The 19133-nt window shown below is 37.2% G+C and overlaps 1 protein-coding gene across 2 annotated transcripts in view; it reads right to left on the reverse strand.

Moving 5' to 3' along the window:
* The window catches only part of LOC129426518 (E3 ubiquitin-protein ligase TRIM16-like), a 33033-nt gene extending 26547 nt beyond the window's left edge, over positions 1-6486 (reverse strand). The window contains exons 1-6 of one of the 2 annotated variants that reach the window (XM_055182904.2): positions 5326-6481; positions 5078-5173; positions 4714-4947; positions 4414-4564; positions 4095-4151; positions 1278-3567 (exon numbers count right to left, since the gene is read on the reverse strand). In XM_055182904.2, the coding sequence (XP_055038879.2) occupies positions 3041-3567; positions 4095-4151; positions 4414-4564; positions 4714-4947; positions 5078-5173; positions 5326-5910 (1650 nt within the window). In that variant the 5' untranslated portion in view covers positions 5911-6481 and the 3' untranslated portion in view covers positions 1278-3040. Of the gene's footprint in view, positions 1-1277; positions 3568-4094; positions 4152-4413; positions 4565-4713; positions 4948-5077; positions 5174-5325 lie in introns of those variants that run through there. The other variant, XM_073863859.1, reaches the window with a different exon arrangement.
* Positions 6487-19133: the final 12647 nt, after the last annotated feature.

A 19133-nucleotide genomic window follows, 5' to 3' on the forward strand; every position in this document is an offset into this window, starting at 1 on the left:
GTGCAAACCACAACAACAAACCACCAAACAACAACAACAAATCAAGAAACAACAACAAATTTAAAAAACACTACAACAAATCAAAAAACACCACAACAAACCAAAAAACACCACAGCAAATCAAAAAAACACCACAGCAAACCAAAAAACACCACAGCAAATTAAAAACACGCCAACAAATAAAAAACACTACAACAAAATAAAAACAAATACAAAATAAAAAACACAACAGCAAGTCAAAAAAACACCACAACAAAACAAAAAACACCACAACAAAATAAAAAACAACCACAAAACAAAAAACACTACAACAAATCAAAAAACACAACTACAAATCAAAAAACACAACAACAAACCAAAAACACAACCACAAATCAAAAAACACAACTACATCAACCCACCGGAAGAGGCAGGCACCAGTGGGCAACACGAGACATCGCCGACCGGACGACACTGCAGTTCGGCTTTTGAACCAGAAGTTATTCTTCCTGTAGCGCATTTTTTCAAACATGAGTATTTTGATTCAGGACATACATATGAGGTGATATTGGATATGCTTAGGACTAATCATGAAATTTCAATGAGTATGTGGACATTGAAGACACATTTAAAAGAAGCTGGACTGTACAGACGATGCAACTACTCTCCACTTCCTAAGGTGAGGCGTGCCATTTTGACCAAATGTAATAAATGTACTACTTTATCATCATTTCAATAGTGGACTGCTGGGGCCGGCTAAGGGTACGGTCTGGAAACCACTAACGATAGTAGTAAGCTAACGTTACATCCACAAACAACGTAAGCATTACACTATTCTTATTAACTTAATTGAAGGTTGTTGGGTGTCTCCGATGGTAGATTTTTTTTAAGCCTTTTGCCACAGCCGGGGGCGGCTCAACCAGTTCTTTTCCGCAGTTTGGGCAAAATTTTTTTACTCCTCTCCAAACCACGCGATACAGGAAGAATACTGCAGTGTCGTCCAATCAGTGATGTCCCATGTTGCCCACTGCTACCCACCTCCTCCGGTAGGCCAATGCAGCTGTGCCTTTCATTTGTAGCTGTGCCTTTAATTTGTTGTTGTGTTTTTTAACTTGCTGTTGTGTTTTTTAATTTGTTGCTGTGTTTTTTAATTTGTTGTTGTTGTTTTTTATTTTGTTGTAGTGTTTTTTAATTTGTTGTAGTGTTTTTTAACTTGCTATTGTGTTCTCTAACCCGTTATTGTTTTTTATTTTGTTGTAGTGTTTTTTAATTTGTAGTTGTGTTTTTTAATTTGTTGTACTGATTTTTTAATTTGTTGTAGTGTTTTTTAATTTGTTGTAGTGTTTTTAGTTTGTTGTAGTGTTTTTTAATTTGTAGTTGTGTTTTTTAATTTGCTGTAGTGTTTTTTAACCTGCTGTTGTGTTTTTTATTTTGTATTTGTTTGTTTTTTGTTGTAGTGTTTTCTAATTTGCTGTAGTGTTTTTTAATTTGCTGTAGTGTTTTTTTTTATTTGTTGTTGTTTTTTAATTTGTTGCAGTGTTTTTTATTTGTTGTGTAGTTTCTTAATTTGTTGTTGTTGTTCAGCAATTTGTTGTTGTGATTTGCACCCCAGGGCCACCCTACTACGAGCCCACAACCCTGAATTGAACATTATTCATTATTAAAATAATCTCATTCCCCGCCAGCCTTTTTTCATTTTCAGATTTTATTTTTTTTCCAATAATCTTGTCCCAATCACCCCACAACCCTGAATTGAACATTATTCATTATTAAAATAATCTTTCCCCACCAGCATTATTTTTAGGCTGATTTTCACAAAAATTTCACAAAATGCCTTCAACAAAAATTGTCTTCTAAAAATATATAAACATACAAATATATCAAATGAAAGAACAGAAAATCTGCTTTCAAACAAACAAATAAACAAACAAAACTGAAAAAAAAACATGTTTATCCTATCTCCGTTTGTTCTCTTTTATAACCTCTTAAAGCTCACGTAAAACACGCTGTTTCTGCATTTCTGATGTTAATCTGGAGTACCTATAGAGTAGTATGACATCCTTTATATCTCTGAAGAGTCTTTAGTTTAATCAGATTTATAAAAGAAAGATTAGCTTTACCGAATCTTTCCGATAACGTACGAAAAAATAAAGAAGGAGGAGTTATACCACAGGAGGAGCGAGTACGAGTCATGCAACACTATACAACACTGTTTTAACTTATGATTCAACTACATGTTCGTGTCATTTATATAATATGCACGCGACTATTTCCAACATAAGACAGAAGTCTTACTTACCGCGTGTAACTCGCCATGACCCGGTTGGGAAAATCCACCGCATCAAACACACGCAAAACTCCGCTGCTAATCCGGATAATAAACTATGTCCATTGTTTCCATAAGGCTGGATGTCTTCCTTACATCCAAAAACACACTTCTTCTTTTGTGCCATTGTTGAGTTTTGAAATAATACAAAGCTGAGTGGCGTGATAAGCTGTTAGCAGCTCTAGCCTCTCCCGCTGATTGACGGGTGGGCGGGGTTTTCTGGGGGAAGTTTTCCAGGGGAAGCCCATATAAAGAAGTGATACGTATCGAAAACCCCTGAAACGTCAGTTAGAACTGTAATCGAAAAAAACTTGCCGAAACTTGTACGAACCCTGGCGAAGTGCATTCGGCACAGAAATACTCTGTAACATGTCCAACTGCTGTTTTGACACTTTGCCTACGTTTAGCATGAGGAAACAACTCTATAACTGTGTTAATAAGTCAGAATGCTTGAAATACCATTGAAACCCCCCCCCCCCTTTAATTATGGGTGTCTTCAAAAATACAAAATTTTTGACAAAAAGCTGAAATAATTGCATTTTTGTAAAGTAATTTTGTTAGAGATCAGATTCAGAATGATGATCAAAACATACACGGATTATCAAAACAATTGGGTAAGAGTGAAATCTATTGGATAATAGATTTACTCTTCAGGAAAGCGTCACTGGCAGGGAATTGTTTTTCTTTCTTTACTTTTGTTAAAGTTTCCAGCATTACTGAGAATCTTCATCTCATCTACACTGCTGGATTACATAACTTCACTGAACCTGACATGATCCAAAACCCAGGATAAAGTGGTTTAGTGAATGTGGTGTTGACTCTGTGTATGAGGTTCATTGTATCAGAGACGCTGTAGAAGGACAGAGATCCTTTACTGTGATCCACATACACTCCTATTCTACAGGAGCTCGACACTACAGGGAGTAAAGTGAGTTTGTTATTGTGAATGAATGTGCAGCTGGAATCTTGGCAAATCAAACTCCAGGACTGATCATTATGTCCAAACACACACTCATGACCCTCTCCCTTCCTGCTGATGCTCTTATATGACACTGATATAAACACATCACCACTCCATTCAACCTCCCAGTAACAGCGTCCACACAAACTCTCTCTACACAACACCTGATAATAAATATCAAATCTGTCTGGATGATCAGGATACTGATGGACTGTGTAAGTGCGAGTAGCCATTCTGTTCCCATCAGACAGCTGAATGAATTTATGCACTGTGTTTGAATCCAGTGTGAACTGCTTGAAATCTGGTGAAGATAAACACAAATGACTGCAGCAGTTTAACAAAAATCACCATTGCAGATTTATTGCATTTTTTCCAAAACCTACACATTTCTATATTTGTATTTACTCCTTTAGTGCGCACTCATTTACTTTTTGAGGTTTAAGATTCTTAAATATATAAATATATTTGTTTAAATGTCCTCATTAAATTTGTAGAGTTTTTAGCAGTAATGCAGTTTTATGTAAAAAAAGGCATATAAAAATAAAAAAATAAAGTTAAGTTCCTGTGCCTGGCAGCTGAAAAATGTTGAAAGGTCAATGTTTTGATTTTGAGTCGTTGATTTTACTCAATTCATTCACCTCTTTAACAAGGACTGAGTTACTGACACATGTGAACTGAAAGATTTCTGTAAACATTGAAAATACTCAATGTTTTGTTATTTTTGCTTTTTTTGTGTTTATGTTTTCTATTTCTTATTTTGTTTTTGTCATTCTTTATGTACTAGTGGATATAAATAAATCAAAGTCATAAATCATAAAAGTCTCTTACTTTGTAAGAAATCCTCTCTGGTCTTCAATTCATCAGAAATAACTGAGATATATGAGTCTGAAACATAAACATAAATAATACAATTCCCATAGTATAAATATAATAAACCAATAAGACACACAATAAAACAGAGATCATGACCTTGATATAGTGGGGGGGGGGGTTCCCGGCTTATCCTAGTCCCAGACGAAAATGCATGTTTGAGCTACTTTAATTTCAAAATACCTTGTACTGACATATTTTAACATATTTCAGTGCTATTGTTTTGTCTCAAGATGCACACCAGTATAGTTTTTTGTAAGGTTTGTTTGTTCATTACCTTCACCAGATATCTCCTCTCTACAGAAATCCTCCAGTTTGTCTTTCAGTTGAGAGAGAGATTTTCTCACATCATCAAAAGAGAGAAGAGAGCTGAGAGTAAATCTGTGTGAGACTGAAGACTCAAGAGCTGCAGACAGAGACTGAAAACTCTGAAGAAGAAAAGATTACAAATGAACATAAACATTCAACATTAAGCACATTTATCAGCTTATAAAATAACCATCATAGTCATATATGAAGTGAAGTCTTCCAGAGATCCTGCTAATGCTCATTGTGTTGTATTTCAGAGTTGTGTTACCTGTAGGAAATGGATGTGATTGTCTGTATGTGAAAACTGCTTCAGTTCAGTGTCTCTCCTCTTCAGATCATCAATCTCCTCCTCCAGACGCTTCATGACTCCTTCAGCTCGACTCACTGCAGTCTTTTCCTGATCTCTGATCAGTTGTGTCACCTCAGATCGTCTTTTCTCAATGGATCGGATCAGTTCAGTAAAGATCCTCTCACTGTCCTCCACTGCTGTCTGTGCAGAGCGCTGTTAGGACAAACATTACAATCAGATCCATTACAGGTACATCAGTAAAGATCTCCATCACTGGAGGAGAGTCATGAATCTCAAACTGATCTTCAAGCTGTCAGCAGATGTTTTTCTGTTCAAAACTCACCGCATGAGAGTCCACAGCCTCTCTCAGCTCCTGAAGCTCCTTCTCTCTCTCCTCAATTATCTGATGTAATTTTCTCTGTCGCTCTCCCAAAACTCTCTGTGAGATAACAAATAACTATAAAACCTCAAAGATATTACATTAAACTGCATGCGTATATGTATGTAATGTTACTATAATGACATTTATAGTTTAGCATGTTATTAATCATTACTGTTAGCATTACTGCAGTGTCTGATTTCAGTTCATACCTGTTTCTCAGTTCTTTCTGCTACAGCTGTCACAGTATCATGGTTTTTATGTTCGTCCATCGTACACAGATAACAAATGCAGTGTTGGTCGGTGCGACAGTAGATTTCTAGTTGTTTATTATGTTTTGAGCAGATCATCTCATGAAGTTGTTTGGTGGGATTCATCAAATGATGCCTCCTGTCATTGAAGAGATTCTCATGTTGTTTAAGATGATTTTGACAGTAAGACTTCAGACACTCCAGACAGGACTTGACAGCTTTGTATTTTCTCTCAGTACAGGCGTCACACTCCACATCTCCAGCTTCAGCATAAGAGTCAGCAGGAACAGCAGTCTGAAGTTTTGTCTTCTTCAGATCCTCCACCATTTCAGCAATCGTCACATTTTTAAATAAAACAGGTCTTGGTGTGAAGGTTTGTCTGCATTGAGGGCAGCTGTAGATTCTCATCTGATCGTTCTGATCCCAGTAGTTTGTAATACAGATCATACAGTAACTGTGTCCACAGGGAATGGTCACTGGATCCTTCAGGAGATCCAAACACACTGAACAGCTGAACTTGTCCTTAAAAACATGAGCTTCTGCCATATTTCACTAACATACATACAGACAGAGAGAGACAGTCGCTTGAAAAGTAGTTTTCTGGTTTTGTGTTAAGAGTCATGTGCAAAACAGGTTTATCTGTTGGGTGTGACTCAGCTTTCACCTTGGCCGTAGCCAGCTATGAGGTCACAGAGGTCCGGACCTCGGTAATTTTTTCATATTAAAAAATAAAATGTAAAGTTCTCTGAATGACTAATTAGTTTTTCAAAACGAATCCGCATAAATAATTTAGTTTGGACAGTTTACTGTATAGTTTAGTGTAAAATGATGACGAAGACTGGCTTAAGCTGCGACGGCACGGGTACAGAATTTGCAGTGTTGCCAGACCCCATCGTTAAAAATCCTCTTTAGACGTAGTGTTTAGCAATTAATGTGACACTTTGACACTATCTATAAAGTGATTGTTAGGTGAAGGTTAGTATTAGAAATTTCTCTGATTTATTTCTGAAATACAAGGTTTGGACGAACTTTGTTTTTAAGGCCAATTATTTTTGCTTGTTTTTCGTACTAATATCTGGCAACATGGAAACTGAAAGTTATCAAATAAGACGCATGGTTCAGGGCAAGCAGGTTATTGCTGATACTACATTCAGTAAGATAAAAGCAGTAATCATCATAATTTTGTCTGTAAGAGTATCACACTATCGAAAAACAGAAAGCAACTCTGATACAAAGATGCACTCTTAGAACGTATGTGTTAAAAACAACACATTAGTGAATCCCTCAGCTCTGTGTTATTATTGAAACAACACATTTTTTGTTACTTTTAACACAACTTGTGTTATATTTTAACACAAAATCAACACAAAATGACACATAATGTGTTAAAGTTTAACGCACAAAGATGTGTAAAAAATTAACACATCCTTTCTAAGAGTGTTTAGAAGAATTGGGTTTAAATAAAATATGCCAAATATGTTAAAACACGTAGCCTAGCATAAAACGGTAAAGCTAATCTCAACAAAACATAAGCATTAAGAATTCTGTTATTTCATTGAATTTAGAAGTTAACCTTTAACAAAGTCATGCTGAAAACAATAAGAGCACTAAACAAGTTCTTGTTTAAAATCTTGTAACGTTTTTGTTATGAAATATTGCTTATTAAAATGATTACAAGAACAAACATTGTTGCATGAAAAAGTAATAAATAATCCAGCAGTCCCAGTCCATCCCCCAAAACCAAGTTTGTACCCAAAGTGTAAAAAGGTAAAGAGAATATTTTAGATCCCAGGTAAAAAATTAAGTATGCTTCAATGCAGTTAAACCACTTTAATACTAGCAAGTACATTTGTAAGTTATGTAAAGTTATGCTACAAATATACTTAATAAAAGTAAAGGTCTACTTGAGCAGTGCTTCAGTTTACCTGAAAAAGTAAGAATACCAGTACCAACTAGATTTTTATTGAAATAAATGATGTTTCAAAATAACACTTAGATGTTCTTAACTTAATTTTAAGAAGTACTAAAAACAAATGTGATATATAAACCACAAAATGAGTGCACGAAAATAATACATTTACTAAGTGTACTTAAAAATTTTATTTTATTTAAGTGCACTTTTTTCACCCGAGTTAGCATTTGTTAACTCTTAACACTCCACCCTGGACCTCGGTAATTTTCAAACCCTGGCTACGGCCATGACTTTCACTTTCATTTTTTGGCCAAACCATATGAAGTGTATTACTGTAAATGTATTACATGTGCGTTCTAATGTAAACTAAAGCAGTGTTTTAAAGATGGAAACATTATAAAAAATATATTAAAAAACAGACTACCAAAAAGTGTTGTTAATCTGGTAAAGTTTGTTAATGCTCATAAAGCAGGATGTTTAATATTAGAATCAATGATGGCATTAATAATTAGCAACTGTATATTTTTCAATGTTTTACATAGACACAAATAACTTGGTAATACATTACAACAATCTTTTTTTCTTTTAATAAATAAATTCTAAATGGCAATATTGAGAATACCAGAAAAAGGCACTTTAAACCAAACCAATACCTCAAGCTATAGCACAGCATATCTGTTTTTGTCCATTTAAAATAAAAAAATTCCCCCAAGTATTATTATACATTTAAAATGGCCAAACTTGTTGGTTACATTCCAATAAAATATGTAAAACATGTTTATTTGTACTGCTGAGCATTAGATATGAACCTCTGCACACAAAACAACTCTCGAATTCTTCATTTTCACTGGATGAAGATGTTTTTAAACAACAGTAGTAGTTTTAAAGGGGACATTTCACAACAAGACTTTTTGAAGATGTCAAATAAATCTTTAGTGTCTCCAGAGTACATATGTGAAGTTTCAGTTCAAAATACCATATAGATAATTTATTATAGCATGTTAAAATTTAACAAAACACTTTGTAGGTGTGAGCAAAAATGTGCCATTTTTTGGGTGTGTCCTTTAAACACTATGATATCTGCACTAAATGGCGGTGCTGTGGTTGGATAGTGCAGATTAAGGGTACTATCCCCTCACAAGGGGAGCCAAATTTAAATTACCTATTTTTCACATGCTTGCAGAGAAAGTTTTGGTAAACTAAGTTACTGGGTTGATCTTTTTCACATTTTCTAGGTTGGTAGAAGCACTTGGGAACTAATTAGCACTTTAAAAAAAGTCAGATTTTCATGGTATGTCCTCTTTAAAAAGATGTCACTGGACACTTCAATCAAAATGAGGAAGCTTTCAATGGATAAAAGTTTGTAAAGCATTTATCGTTTGACAAATGTTTATATCTTATTTTTTTTATCCCTGTATTCATCCTTTAACAAAATGTATAGGTTCTGTAATGAAAATAAGGGTAATTAAAACTTAGTTAAGTAGTAGCAGGGGCGGATCTAGAAAAATATTTATGGGGTGGCAAGGGGGTGGCATGAGAACCACGAGGGGTGGCAATAAAGTAGTACTGTATATACTATATTCGGTGTATACACTGGACCTCAAATTTTATAACATAAAAAACGCAACAACAAATGTTCCTATAAGTACCCAAGCAGCTACCTTTAGCATCTCTACTGTAGCACCCTTTGTCTTAATACTAAGTTAATACATACATCTTACCAATATCTAAAAACACTGACTGTAACCATGATGAGCAAGGTTGAACATAAAGACTGTTATATAAATAAAATAGGTTTGCCTAGTTTATATTAATGTAAAACATATTTGAAAGGCACACATCTCTTTCTCTCATAACCCTCTTCTTTAATCATTTCACTCACTTCATGATGGATTTCTGTCTATTCACTTCTTTTTAGCTCTTTGCCATCCATATGTTTCTTTCTTTCATGACTTCATCTACTCCTCTCCCTTCCACAACATATTTTTCTGTTTTATTTGTACCTTAAACTCCCATAGTATTTGATTTTTCTATTCTTTTTGGTTAAAAAAAAATGGATATCAGCCTTTTCATATTATCCTGGAAAATGCAGCATTAAGCTGTCTTTCAAGCTTTCTAAACATACACAACACTGAATAGTTTTGTCTCCTCAATGAAGACAAACAAAAACATTAGGCAATATCATAATGAGCGATTTCATTTGCACGTTTGGAATATTTTGATTGCTGCAGTAGCTAACAAGACATCACGGGCTAACTAGAAAGAACTGCTTAAAAGATATTTACTGCTTACACAAACCTGCAGTTCAGTAGTTTTAACTACCAAGCAACTACCTCAGGCAATATTTTACAACAATCAACAGTTTAATTTTTGTATTTTTATCCTGATGCAACATTTATCTGTAAAATATGACCGTATTCAGTACTCTGATTTGGTGATGTGATGCTCAACTTAATCATTTAAAGACACTAAAAAGAAACCACTAATGTTTTGCAGGGATGCGTGATGATGTGAGGTGCTTTAATAGATCAGAATTAACGTTACTTGCTGCAGACGTGAAGAGATCGATGGGCATAAGTTGCACGTTCATAAACGTTCTTGCCTTTCACCTCAACGATGGAAAGTAACGTTTCAACGTTTGTGCTTTTTATACTTTGTGCTTGCGTCAGCTACCTTTGTTTTGAGCTCGTTGTACTTTCCATCGCTCTGTTGTCGCGGGTTTGTGCGACTCGGATCACGGATGGACTGCAGCGTGAGAACCGGGCTGCATGTGAGTGCCTTGGATGGGGTGATGCATCCTCCTTTCACGGCAGTTTCCAAAAGTCTTCAACCACGCCAGAAAAGATCGCTAGATTTGTCCTAGTCGATTTTTTAATTAAGTCGCTAAAGGGGTCTAAAAAGTTTCTTAAAATAGCGACAAAGTCACCAAGTTGGCAAACTGTGCGGGCTTTTTTACACTGTAAAAGACTTTCTGCTCGGACTGACTGTGCGTGCTTGGCTATGACCGGGTATGAACTCTGCTGCCTCTGATTGGCTAACGATGGAAATTAAGCCAATCATAATCCGCTATGTAGTTGTCCCACCCCCTCCAAGACACACACACCAATCATCGTCAGATATGTGTCTCCCACCCCTAAACACACACAGAGAAAAGCTGCATTGCATTTCTGGTTAAAAGAGCCTACTCGGGTATATATTATATATATTAGGATACCAGCGCTGGGGTGGCATATGGGGTGGCAATGCTTTTATTTAGGGTGGCAACTGCCACCCCGTGCCACCCCGGTAGATCCGCCCCTGAGTAGTAGAGATACATTTTTAACCAGCTTTAACTAAATTCTTTAGCATGGGGTGTTTTGAAGCCAAATAAGTGATCTTGTGTTATTGTCAGTAATAAGTCAGCTTTTAAGTTACAGAATTTCCCAACCAAAAAATAATGAGTCACTGCTGTAAAGACAAACTTTTATTTACAGCATCAGAACAGTCTCCTTGTAATATATTGCCATTAAAAATATTCTTTATAGTGACAAATCAATTTATAGTTATAACTTTAACATGAGTTAAAAAACAAAACAAGGAAACATTTACATGTTTTGTTATTGCTGTGGAAGCTTTTTTTTACCAAGGAAAGACCTGAAAGAAGCTGGACACATAAAATGGCTTTATAATCTTTAACAAACTTGTAGAAACAACAAAACCTAAAAAGTCAAACAACAATAATCTGTACAAAGATGCATCGAAATGCACCCAGAAGAAAGCAAACAAAATTATTATCATCAAAAATAATAACTTTAATATGTATTACCCATAACAAATAAGCATGGCACCTAAAGGAAATAAAAACAAGAAAAGTGAGAGAGTCACAGCAAGGCTTAGTCGTCTGTAAATATAAGCAGACATTAAACATTAAACAAAAGAAACAAGAGCAACCAGCAAGACAAAAGACAAAAGTTGTTTGGCTTACAAGTTTAAATCATGAGGTGAGTGAAAAGAAAAGACATAGAAAAGGTTTCTTGTCTGAAGTGCGGCATTAGTTGGGAGCGTAGCAGCTATCTGGCTGAACTGGAATCAGTAGATGAATTCTCCAGGAACTTCCTGCAGGGCTGAGAAGGGTTCCTCAAACTTGAAGCGTTTGGAGATGGCCTTCTGGTCGGGGGTCAGAGTCTCTTTATCAGAGGACTGTCGACACTGACCCAGGGTGTAAGCTGCCATTACGATGAGCTCTTCTGTCACCTGAGAGCTCTCCTCATCCTCCGCTTCTTCATCGTGGCTGGAGGTCCCTGGACTGGCAGGCTCAGAGACGCTTTCAGATGTGCTCCCGTCCTTTTCTTCTTCTTCTTCTTCTTTGATCTGAAGCCACAGGTGCTCGAGACACTCTTCTGCTGTGAAACGGTTCTCTGTGGAAATAAGGTCAGGTGATGAACTGGATATACATTTGACCCGTCTGTGAAAACAGCTACTGTTTTTAAAATCATCCTACAATATTAAAAAAAAAATCTGTGAAAATATATCCTTGATATATTTAATATGTTTCGCTCACTCTGGTTCTTTGATAAGCAGAGACTTTATGAAGTGAATAGCTGCTTTGTCCAGGTGCTTCAGCTCTTCCTCAGTGTAGCTGACATTAATCTGGGAGATGTTGAGGAAGGTCTCCTGTTTATCATCCCCCAGAAAAGGAGAGATGCCCGTCAACATCACATATGCGAGGACACCAATACTCCTATTAGAAAGTGAGAGGAGAAGATCATCCACCGATAAAGCATCGTAAACATGACTGATTTTGTGTTATAAAAATAGTATTTTCTCCAAGCAAGAACTATAAGTACTAATTGTCTTAGAGAATACATCCTAAAGCAAAATTGCTGGTTAAAAACAACCAAAACACTGAGCCAGAGAGGGTGCGAGAGCCTTTGCTATGAATGAAGTGTTTGTTTATGTGCAATGACACAACTGTGATCATAATTACCATGAAAAAACTGACCATAAAACACAAGAAAAAGAACTTATTGTGAAAATTACCTCTATGTCAACATTTAAGGGTATCACATGAAATGCTGTATTCATGTTTGTAAAAATAGTAATGAAGAACAAGGACTTACCACATATCAGCTACTGTGCTTATTGGCTCATAATTCAGGATTTCTGGTGCTGTAATAAAAAACAATACATAAAAATGTGCAGTGTTATGTACATTACTCAGTGAAAACACTTACTCTAAGTTACTAATTTCCACAAATAAAGATTTTATGAAGAAATTTATATCAGGGCAAAATTTAAATTAAACATTTATGCATTTGGCAGACACTTTTATCCAAAGTGACTTACAGTGCATTCAAACATCTATATTTTATCAGTACAGTACGCGTATTGGGATTAATCTCATCACCTTTGTGCCACTATCACAATGCTCTACCAATTGAGCTACAGAAATATAAATTTTGAATTTAAACATTACGGGGTGGTTTCCCAGACAGGGATTAGACTAGTCCTAGACTAAAATTAATGTAAGGCTGTCCAAACTGAAAACAACTTGCACTGACATATCTTAAAATACACCAGTGCCCTTTGTTTTGCCTCAAAATGCACACAAGTAATGTTTTTATTAAGGCATGCTTGTTAAAACTAGTTATTTCCTAATGAAAATGAGGCCTTGTCCTGGCTTAAACTAATCCCTGTCCAGGAAACCACCCCAAAAGGTCATTAAGATCATGTACATGCACTACCAGTCTCAAGTTTAAACACTACACTGAATTTCATATGAAAATGGTAAAGAATTGGTTCGTACCCACATACTCGGGTGTGCCCATGATCTCTCTGATCTCTTGACTGCTGCTTACCAACCTCGACAGGCCAAAATCCACAATCTTTATGTCTCCGAGAGGAGACTCACTAGTAAGGAGGATATTCTGAGGCTGACAGATAAAAAAAATCTTCAGATACATATTTTTAATGCTAACATTTGAGTGATTACATAACTGCAGGTAGGGGTGCGCGGGGCAATAACTAACGCAGGGTTAGTTGTAACACGGACCGTTTATATTGTTGCATAAGGTTGAGAATTTTGCCTTTCCAGATTTTTTTATGCTGCCAAAAGATGATCTCCCGCAAATTATTGGAAATGTATAATGTTTTCCAGAGAGTTATTGATGAACGAGTGTTTTGGTGGCATGTAAGTAAATTTTTTCATCATGTTTTTTTTCGGTTTCTAAGTTGGGTGTGTAAGATACCAAATTCAATGTTACGTCATATTAATCAGTGTCTTGTTAACTAAAACATAGCATCATTTTGAAATATGTCTGCAGCTTAAGCAACTTTTTTGGTGGACTTAAAAATATTTTGACCCAGCGGGGTTAATCGTAACGCTGTGTTACAACTAATCCCTCAGCACTTACAATATGTAATCCGCTAACGTTAGCATAATTCTTGTCGTTGTTTTAAATAGTCTACACATGAATGATTACTGGCTGCCAACAAAATAAATGTGCCTGTCTTATCAAAAATTGTGTGTCAACATTTATTTTTGTTCATATTGAATAAGGTCACATCAAAGATTGAAATCATAATGAAATAAATGGCTAAAATGAGACTTCTCATTATCTCAGAATTTGATTTAGAAACTGTAGTATGGTTATTACAGACTGGGTCATATATAAAAAATTTTTTGTCATAATTGTGCTGCTTTTTCTCACATATTTAGAGATTTGTATTCATTTATAATTTAACTATTGTTAGAAAAGGGCTGGATGAATGAATACAGTGTTGATACCCGTCCATTATAGACAGATATATAAATAATATCCACTTCAAGTATATAGACAAAATATTATTGAAATATTTGCCTGCAAACATTTCTAGCAGGTGTTACAACTAACACCCTGCCTGTTACAATCAACCCCACCTATGGGGTAAGTTGTAGCGTTTGCACTTCTGTCATGTTTGGTGTAATTGTCCAACAATGGTAAATACTAGAAACAAACTTCAAATGTTCATTTGTAGCAGAGATGTGTGTGTTGCTTGTGTAAAAATATAATTAATCAAACTCAAATATTTTTTGAATAATTGAGCCAAAACCAAAAAGCGTCAGGTTGTGCCCCGCTCTCCCCTACATATTTTTTAATTATTTTAATAATTTGGTACTTATTGTCATGGATCACATGTTGTTACAGGGCATAACAATATAATTATGTATGTAAAAATTGTCTTATAGTTGACAATCAATAGTAAGTGTCAACTCTGTTACTGTCAAACTCTGTTACCAAGGTAGAGTAACAGTGTTGACAGTCATGTATGTGTATGAGAGAGAGAGGGGGGGGGGGGTTGTTTCTCTGTGTATGACTGCCACTTCTGTTACATACTAGAGATGTTCATATTGACAAAGGTAAGAATTTATGACCGTTTCATATTGTCAGTTAAAAGAAAAAATATCTGTTAACGAACAATGCGTTTTGACACAATTCTTTCCTTAATTTGTGAATGGCCTGTAAATGATGCAAACTATTGCTGCCCTGACAGTCTGGTAAAGTAATCATTTGTATAAGTAATCATTTGCACTGCATATATGTGTCGGTGCTTGAGAATGGTTTGGAAGCTGCACGGAGAGGCGCATATGTGCCTCAATCTTGCAGGCGTCTGGACAGACCTTTGCTGATGGTCCTAGACCCTGACCATAAACATCTCTCTTTATGCACAAACAGAGAAAGAAGACGCAAAAGCAAAACTTTTTGAAATGTGTCCTGCTTTAGAAATGGCCACTGTGGTAGATAAAAAACAGACAATCAGCCTACTTTGGATATTAATCTAATTGAGTGTTCTTTGATAATATAGATGCGTGAAAATTTGATAATGTATGAATTCTGGTTCTGTTGTTGATTGGTTGCTGCTGTTCTAATAAAAAAAAGTTTGTTTTACCAGGTCACAGACAACCGTCAACTGTATTTTTATCAATGGCAATTTAATATTAAAATCGTTTCAGTTAACGGTTAATGTTCAGTTAACAAGCTGCGGTTGTCGGTCAGTAAAATGAACTTAAATGAACATCCCTATTACATACTGTCAGCACTGTTACTGTACCTTGGTAACAGAGTTTGATAGTAAAATAATTAACACTGACTAATCCATGCAACAGGAATCATAATGTTCAGCTGTACAAGTCACTTTTTCAAAGAAAAATTATATTGTTATGGCCAGAACCATTTAAAAAAGCTGAAAAATAATGACTTTGGACACCAGATGTACCTGCAATTATACATGAATGCCATCAAAATGTAATGTGGAGGTCGTATTGCAGCCTGACTTACTTTAAGGTCCAGGTGTACCACGTTTCTCTTGTGAAGGAAGGCCACACCCTCCAGAATCTGTCTCATCAGTCTCTTCACATCCACTTCTTTAAAGGCTTCGTCCCTCTCAGCCACACACTGGTTAAAAATCTCCCCTCCTGCAGCACTGAACACATAAACGTGTACAATTACTATGCAACCCCATCAATTACAGAGAATACAGGTGACGATTATAAAACACAAATAAAAGCAGTCGAACGTTATCACCAATATCCTAAATCTGAATTATGATGATAACTAAAGCAACTGTATAATCAGAAGTAATTATCATGTTTCAGGTCAATGTTGGATGCCAGAGTGTCTGTGAATGCATTTCAGTCTTTAGTGGGATATTTTAAACACAGATGGGGCTGGTTTATCCTGAAACAATAAGAGAAAAAGCTGAGCCATTGACATTTCTAAAAATGTTTGCACAGCTATGTGATTTTAACAACAGCAAATTAGGACAAATGGAAGCACTTTCTCGTTTCAGCTACTGTACTGCGAATGTGCTTGTGTATGGGACATCTGCTGAACCAAAATAAATGCATCTGAAGCTTATTTTTTAGCAGAAGAGAACTTCTAAGCAATTTCTAAATTTAATGTAAATATTTTATGACTTGTTTGAAATGTTTTCATAGAACACGTTATATAAAAAGTTTTAAATCAGGATGAGGGCAGAATATCCTGCAAGGCTAAAAACAATTCAAGAGCTGTAAGCTTCACTCAATATAGACCCTTTCAAATGATGTAAACAACACTGGTCCAGAAGCACTTCCTGTTTCAGTTTTTTAACACTAGATAAACTGGGATAAAATACAACATATAGAACTGAATCAAAAAGTTAAACAAACATCTTAACGATAATGATACATGTGAAATAAAAAAAGTGTCACAAACTGAAACAGGAAGTGTTTCTGGACCAGTGTTTACATCTTTTGAAATGGTCTATAGGCACAGGTAGGGGTGGCCACAGCGGCTAATAACAAATACACATGGGAAAAGAGTAAACGCTAGGGACATGTTGTCAGCTGTTGTCAGCTATTTCCAGAAATCCAGGTCAGACGGCGTGATGAATTCAATTAGACACCGAGGGTGAGGGCTGCGTGGGCCATGGACAGGCTGTGAATTTTATGTGAGAATGCAGGGCTGGCTTTCAAGGACACAATAATATTATCTGGAAGAAAAGGGGGAATCGCCTGTGCAAAACTCACAGCCACAATGTCACATTGTTACGAGCACTTGCCAGGATGTTGCCATGAGGTAGGTAGAGTGATCTTGGTGGTTGACCCAGAATGACTATTATATTTAGATTTTTAGATTTTACTTTTTGGCCTTTTAAACTTTCGCTTGTTTTATCGACTGGAAGGTAAAAATCTGACACTCAAGTATTAGGGCATCTCAAGTTAGTATGTGTAGGGCAGGGGTTTTTAAAGTCTAAAGGGGGTCGCACACCGGACGAGAAGCGCAGCGCCGCGTCTACGACAACTTATATAGTCTAAGCTTCTATAGTCTGGCACGTTTTCTTCACAATGCGAGCTGCTTGCTTCTTCTCACCATGCCACCAGCTTATTTTAAAGCAAGGCAGCATTGCCCAGATGCAGCGTTGCCAGGTCCTCTGCCTTTTGTTGGAGTTCTGAATTGGGCTACTTTTAAATTGTTTCTGCTGCTTGTTTTTTTCTTCTGAAGGTTAGAAATGGAAGGATTTGGTTCTTTAGTTGTTGGCATTTCGGCTGCAAATAGTTATTGGAATGCTAATTTTAAATTGGCCATTGGGCTGGTTTTGACGCGTGGATCTGGCAAGCCTGACAGAACAGTAAAGGAAACAAAAGTACAAACGAATGCTGGTTAAAGGACAAGTTCAGTATTTTACACTTAAAGCCCTGTTTTCAGATTGTTTATGATGAAATAGAACGGTTTTGACTGAAATTTGGACATATGCGGCTGCCCCGAGAATTTTCGGGTGTTTATTGTAGCACTCCCACCTCTACAATGGCTGCATATGAACTGGAACAATCCTTCCTAAAATGCATTAAACTTTCGTTTACAAAGACGTGAAACTCACCGAGTGGTCAGGGGTGTTCACTGATATGCTCACAAAAAAATTGCTGCAAAAGATGCTTTCCAACAGGTTTTATTGTAGTTTTTGTCCAACTCCATTGACTTGTGTCACAGAGTGACTTCGAGGGCGGAACCAAAGGTGAGAGAAGAAGTTCCGCCCGGACCGAAATGTGCAAACACCCGTCACTTCCGGAAACTCCGGACAACTCAAATCAGGGGGATATCAACAACAGGTGTGTCGAACAACGTGGCGATCACAGATTGGGCAGTTCGGATGCTGAGAGGAGTATAAAGAGGGCATTGATGATACAGGAAGTTGTTGTTGCTTTCCAACAAACACCACGAGTGAGACGGAGTGTTTTCGGCGCTGGTGTAGGGCAAAGCAGATGAAGGCAGTTTGTGAAGTCGCTAAGCGAATTGGAGGATTTAAATACGACTACTAGAACAGGTTTGCCAAAGCGAGGTTTTGTTGGGAGAAAGTCATATTTACCAGTGTCTGTTGTATGAAGGCCCCGTAGGAGAACGGTACCAGGGTAGAACAACGATAACACTTCCGGGTATCCGTGAGTAGCTGGAGAGAGAAAGAGAGCGGGAGAGGATCAGTATCATAAAGTCTGTGAGTACATTGGATTGCTTATATCATTGTTTACCCCTGGATATGGATGACTAATATCTGCTGGAGTGTATAACAGCGTGTTTAGCGGCCCCATCGTGGAGGACGAGACAAGTGGGTGAGCCGAAGTGAAGTGGGGATGAACAGATGTTATTTGGCTGTGGCTACAACGTAAAGTTTGGATCACTTACCGTGCCAGCGACTTTAACCTCTTCCAGGACGAATCTCGACCAGGTGTGGGGTGCCGACCCTAAAAATCACTGAAGTGTGTGTAGTGCAGTGGGTGAGTCTGTCTTTGACGTGTGTACACCTGAAGTTTTGCAGTACTGTGCCGTGTCCCTGTTGTCTGTGCTCGCCCTCTAGGCCGAGAAAGTTTCCTGTTGGAGAGAACGTCTGCTGCCTTGGCGGTGGCCACCTATTTCCTACACGCCCGCTTATAACTCTGGCCCCCGTGTTCCAGCTTGAAGGAGGCGAAGGGTGAATGCAAGTTAAGGTACTGTGTGGATCTTGTGGGGAGAACCAGTGATTGGAGGGAAGCATTCGACCATTATAAGTGAAACAGTCTGCTGTGCATGTTTACTGTATTGTGGAGCGATTCCAGCTGTCCGCCCCTGTCTAGATCTCTGTCCCGTGGTTGGAAGAGAGGAGAGGGAAGCGGGAGAGTCAGCCCAGCAATACTGGGTGTAGCCAACCTACCTGAACTGGTCCACCGTGACACCATCGGCCGTTTGGGCCCAACGAGCAGCAGCTTGGAGTTTGTGACCCCCTTTCGCCCTTGAACAAAGCCAAGAGGTGATGTATGGTTTTCCCACTTATCTACTAGAGTCCACGCCTTTGCTAAGGATAATCTAGTGCTTGCTATCCTTCG

Source organism: Misgurnus anguillicaudatus, chromosome 25 (genome assembly GCF_027580225.2).
Source record: "Misgurnus anguillicaudatus chromosome 25, ASM2758022v2, whole genome shotgun sequence".
Classification (NCBI taxonomy): Eukaryota; Metazoa; Chordata; class Actinopteri; order Cypriniformes; family Cobitidae; genus Misgurnus; species Misgurnus anguillicaudatus.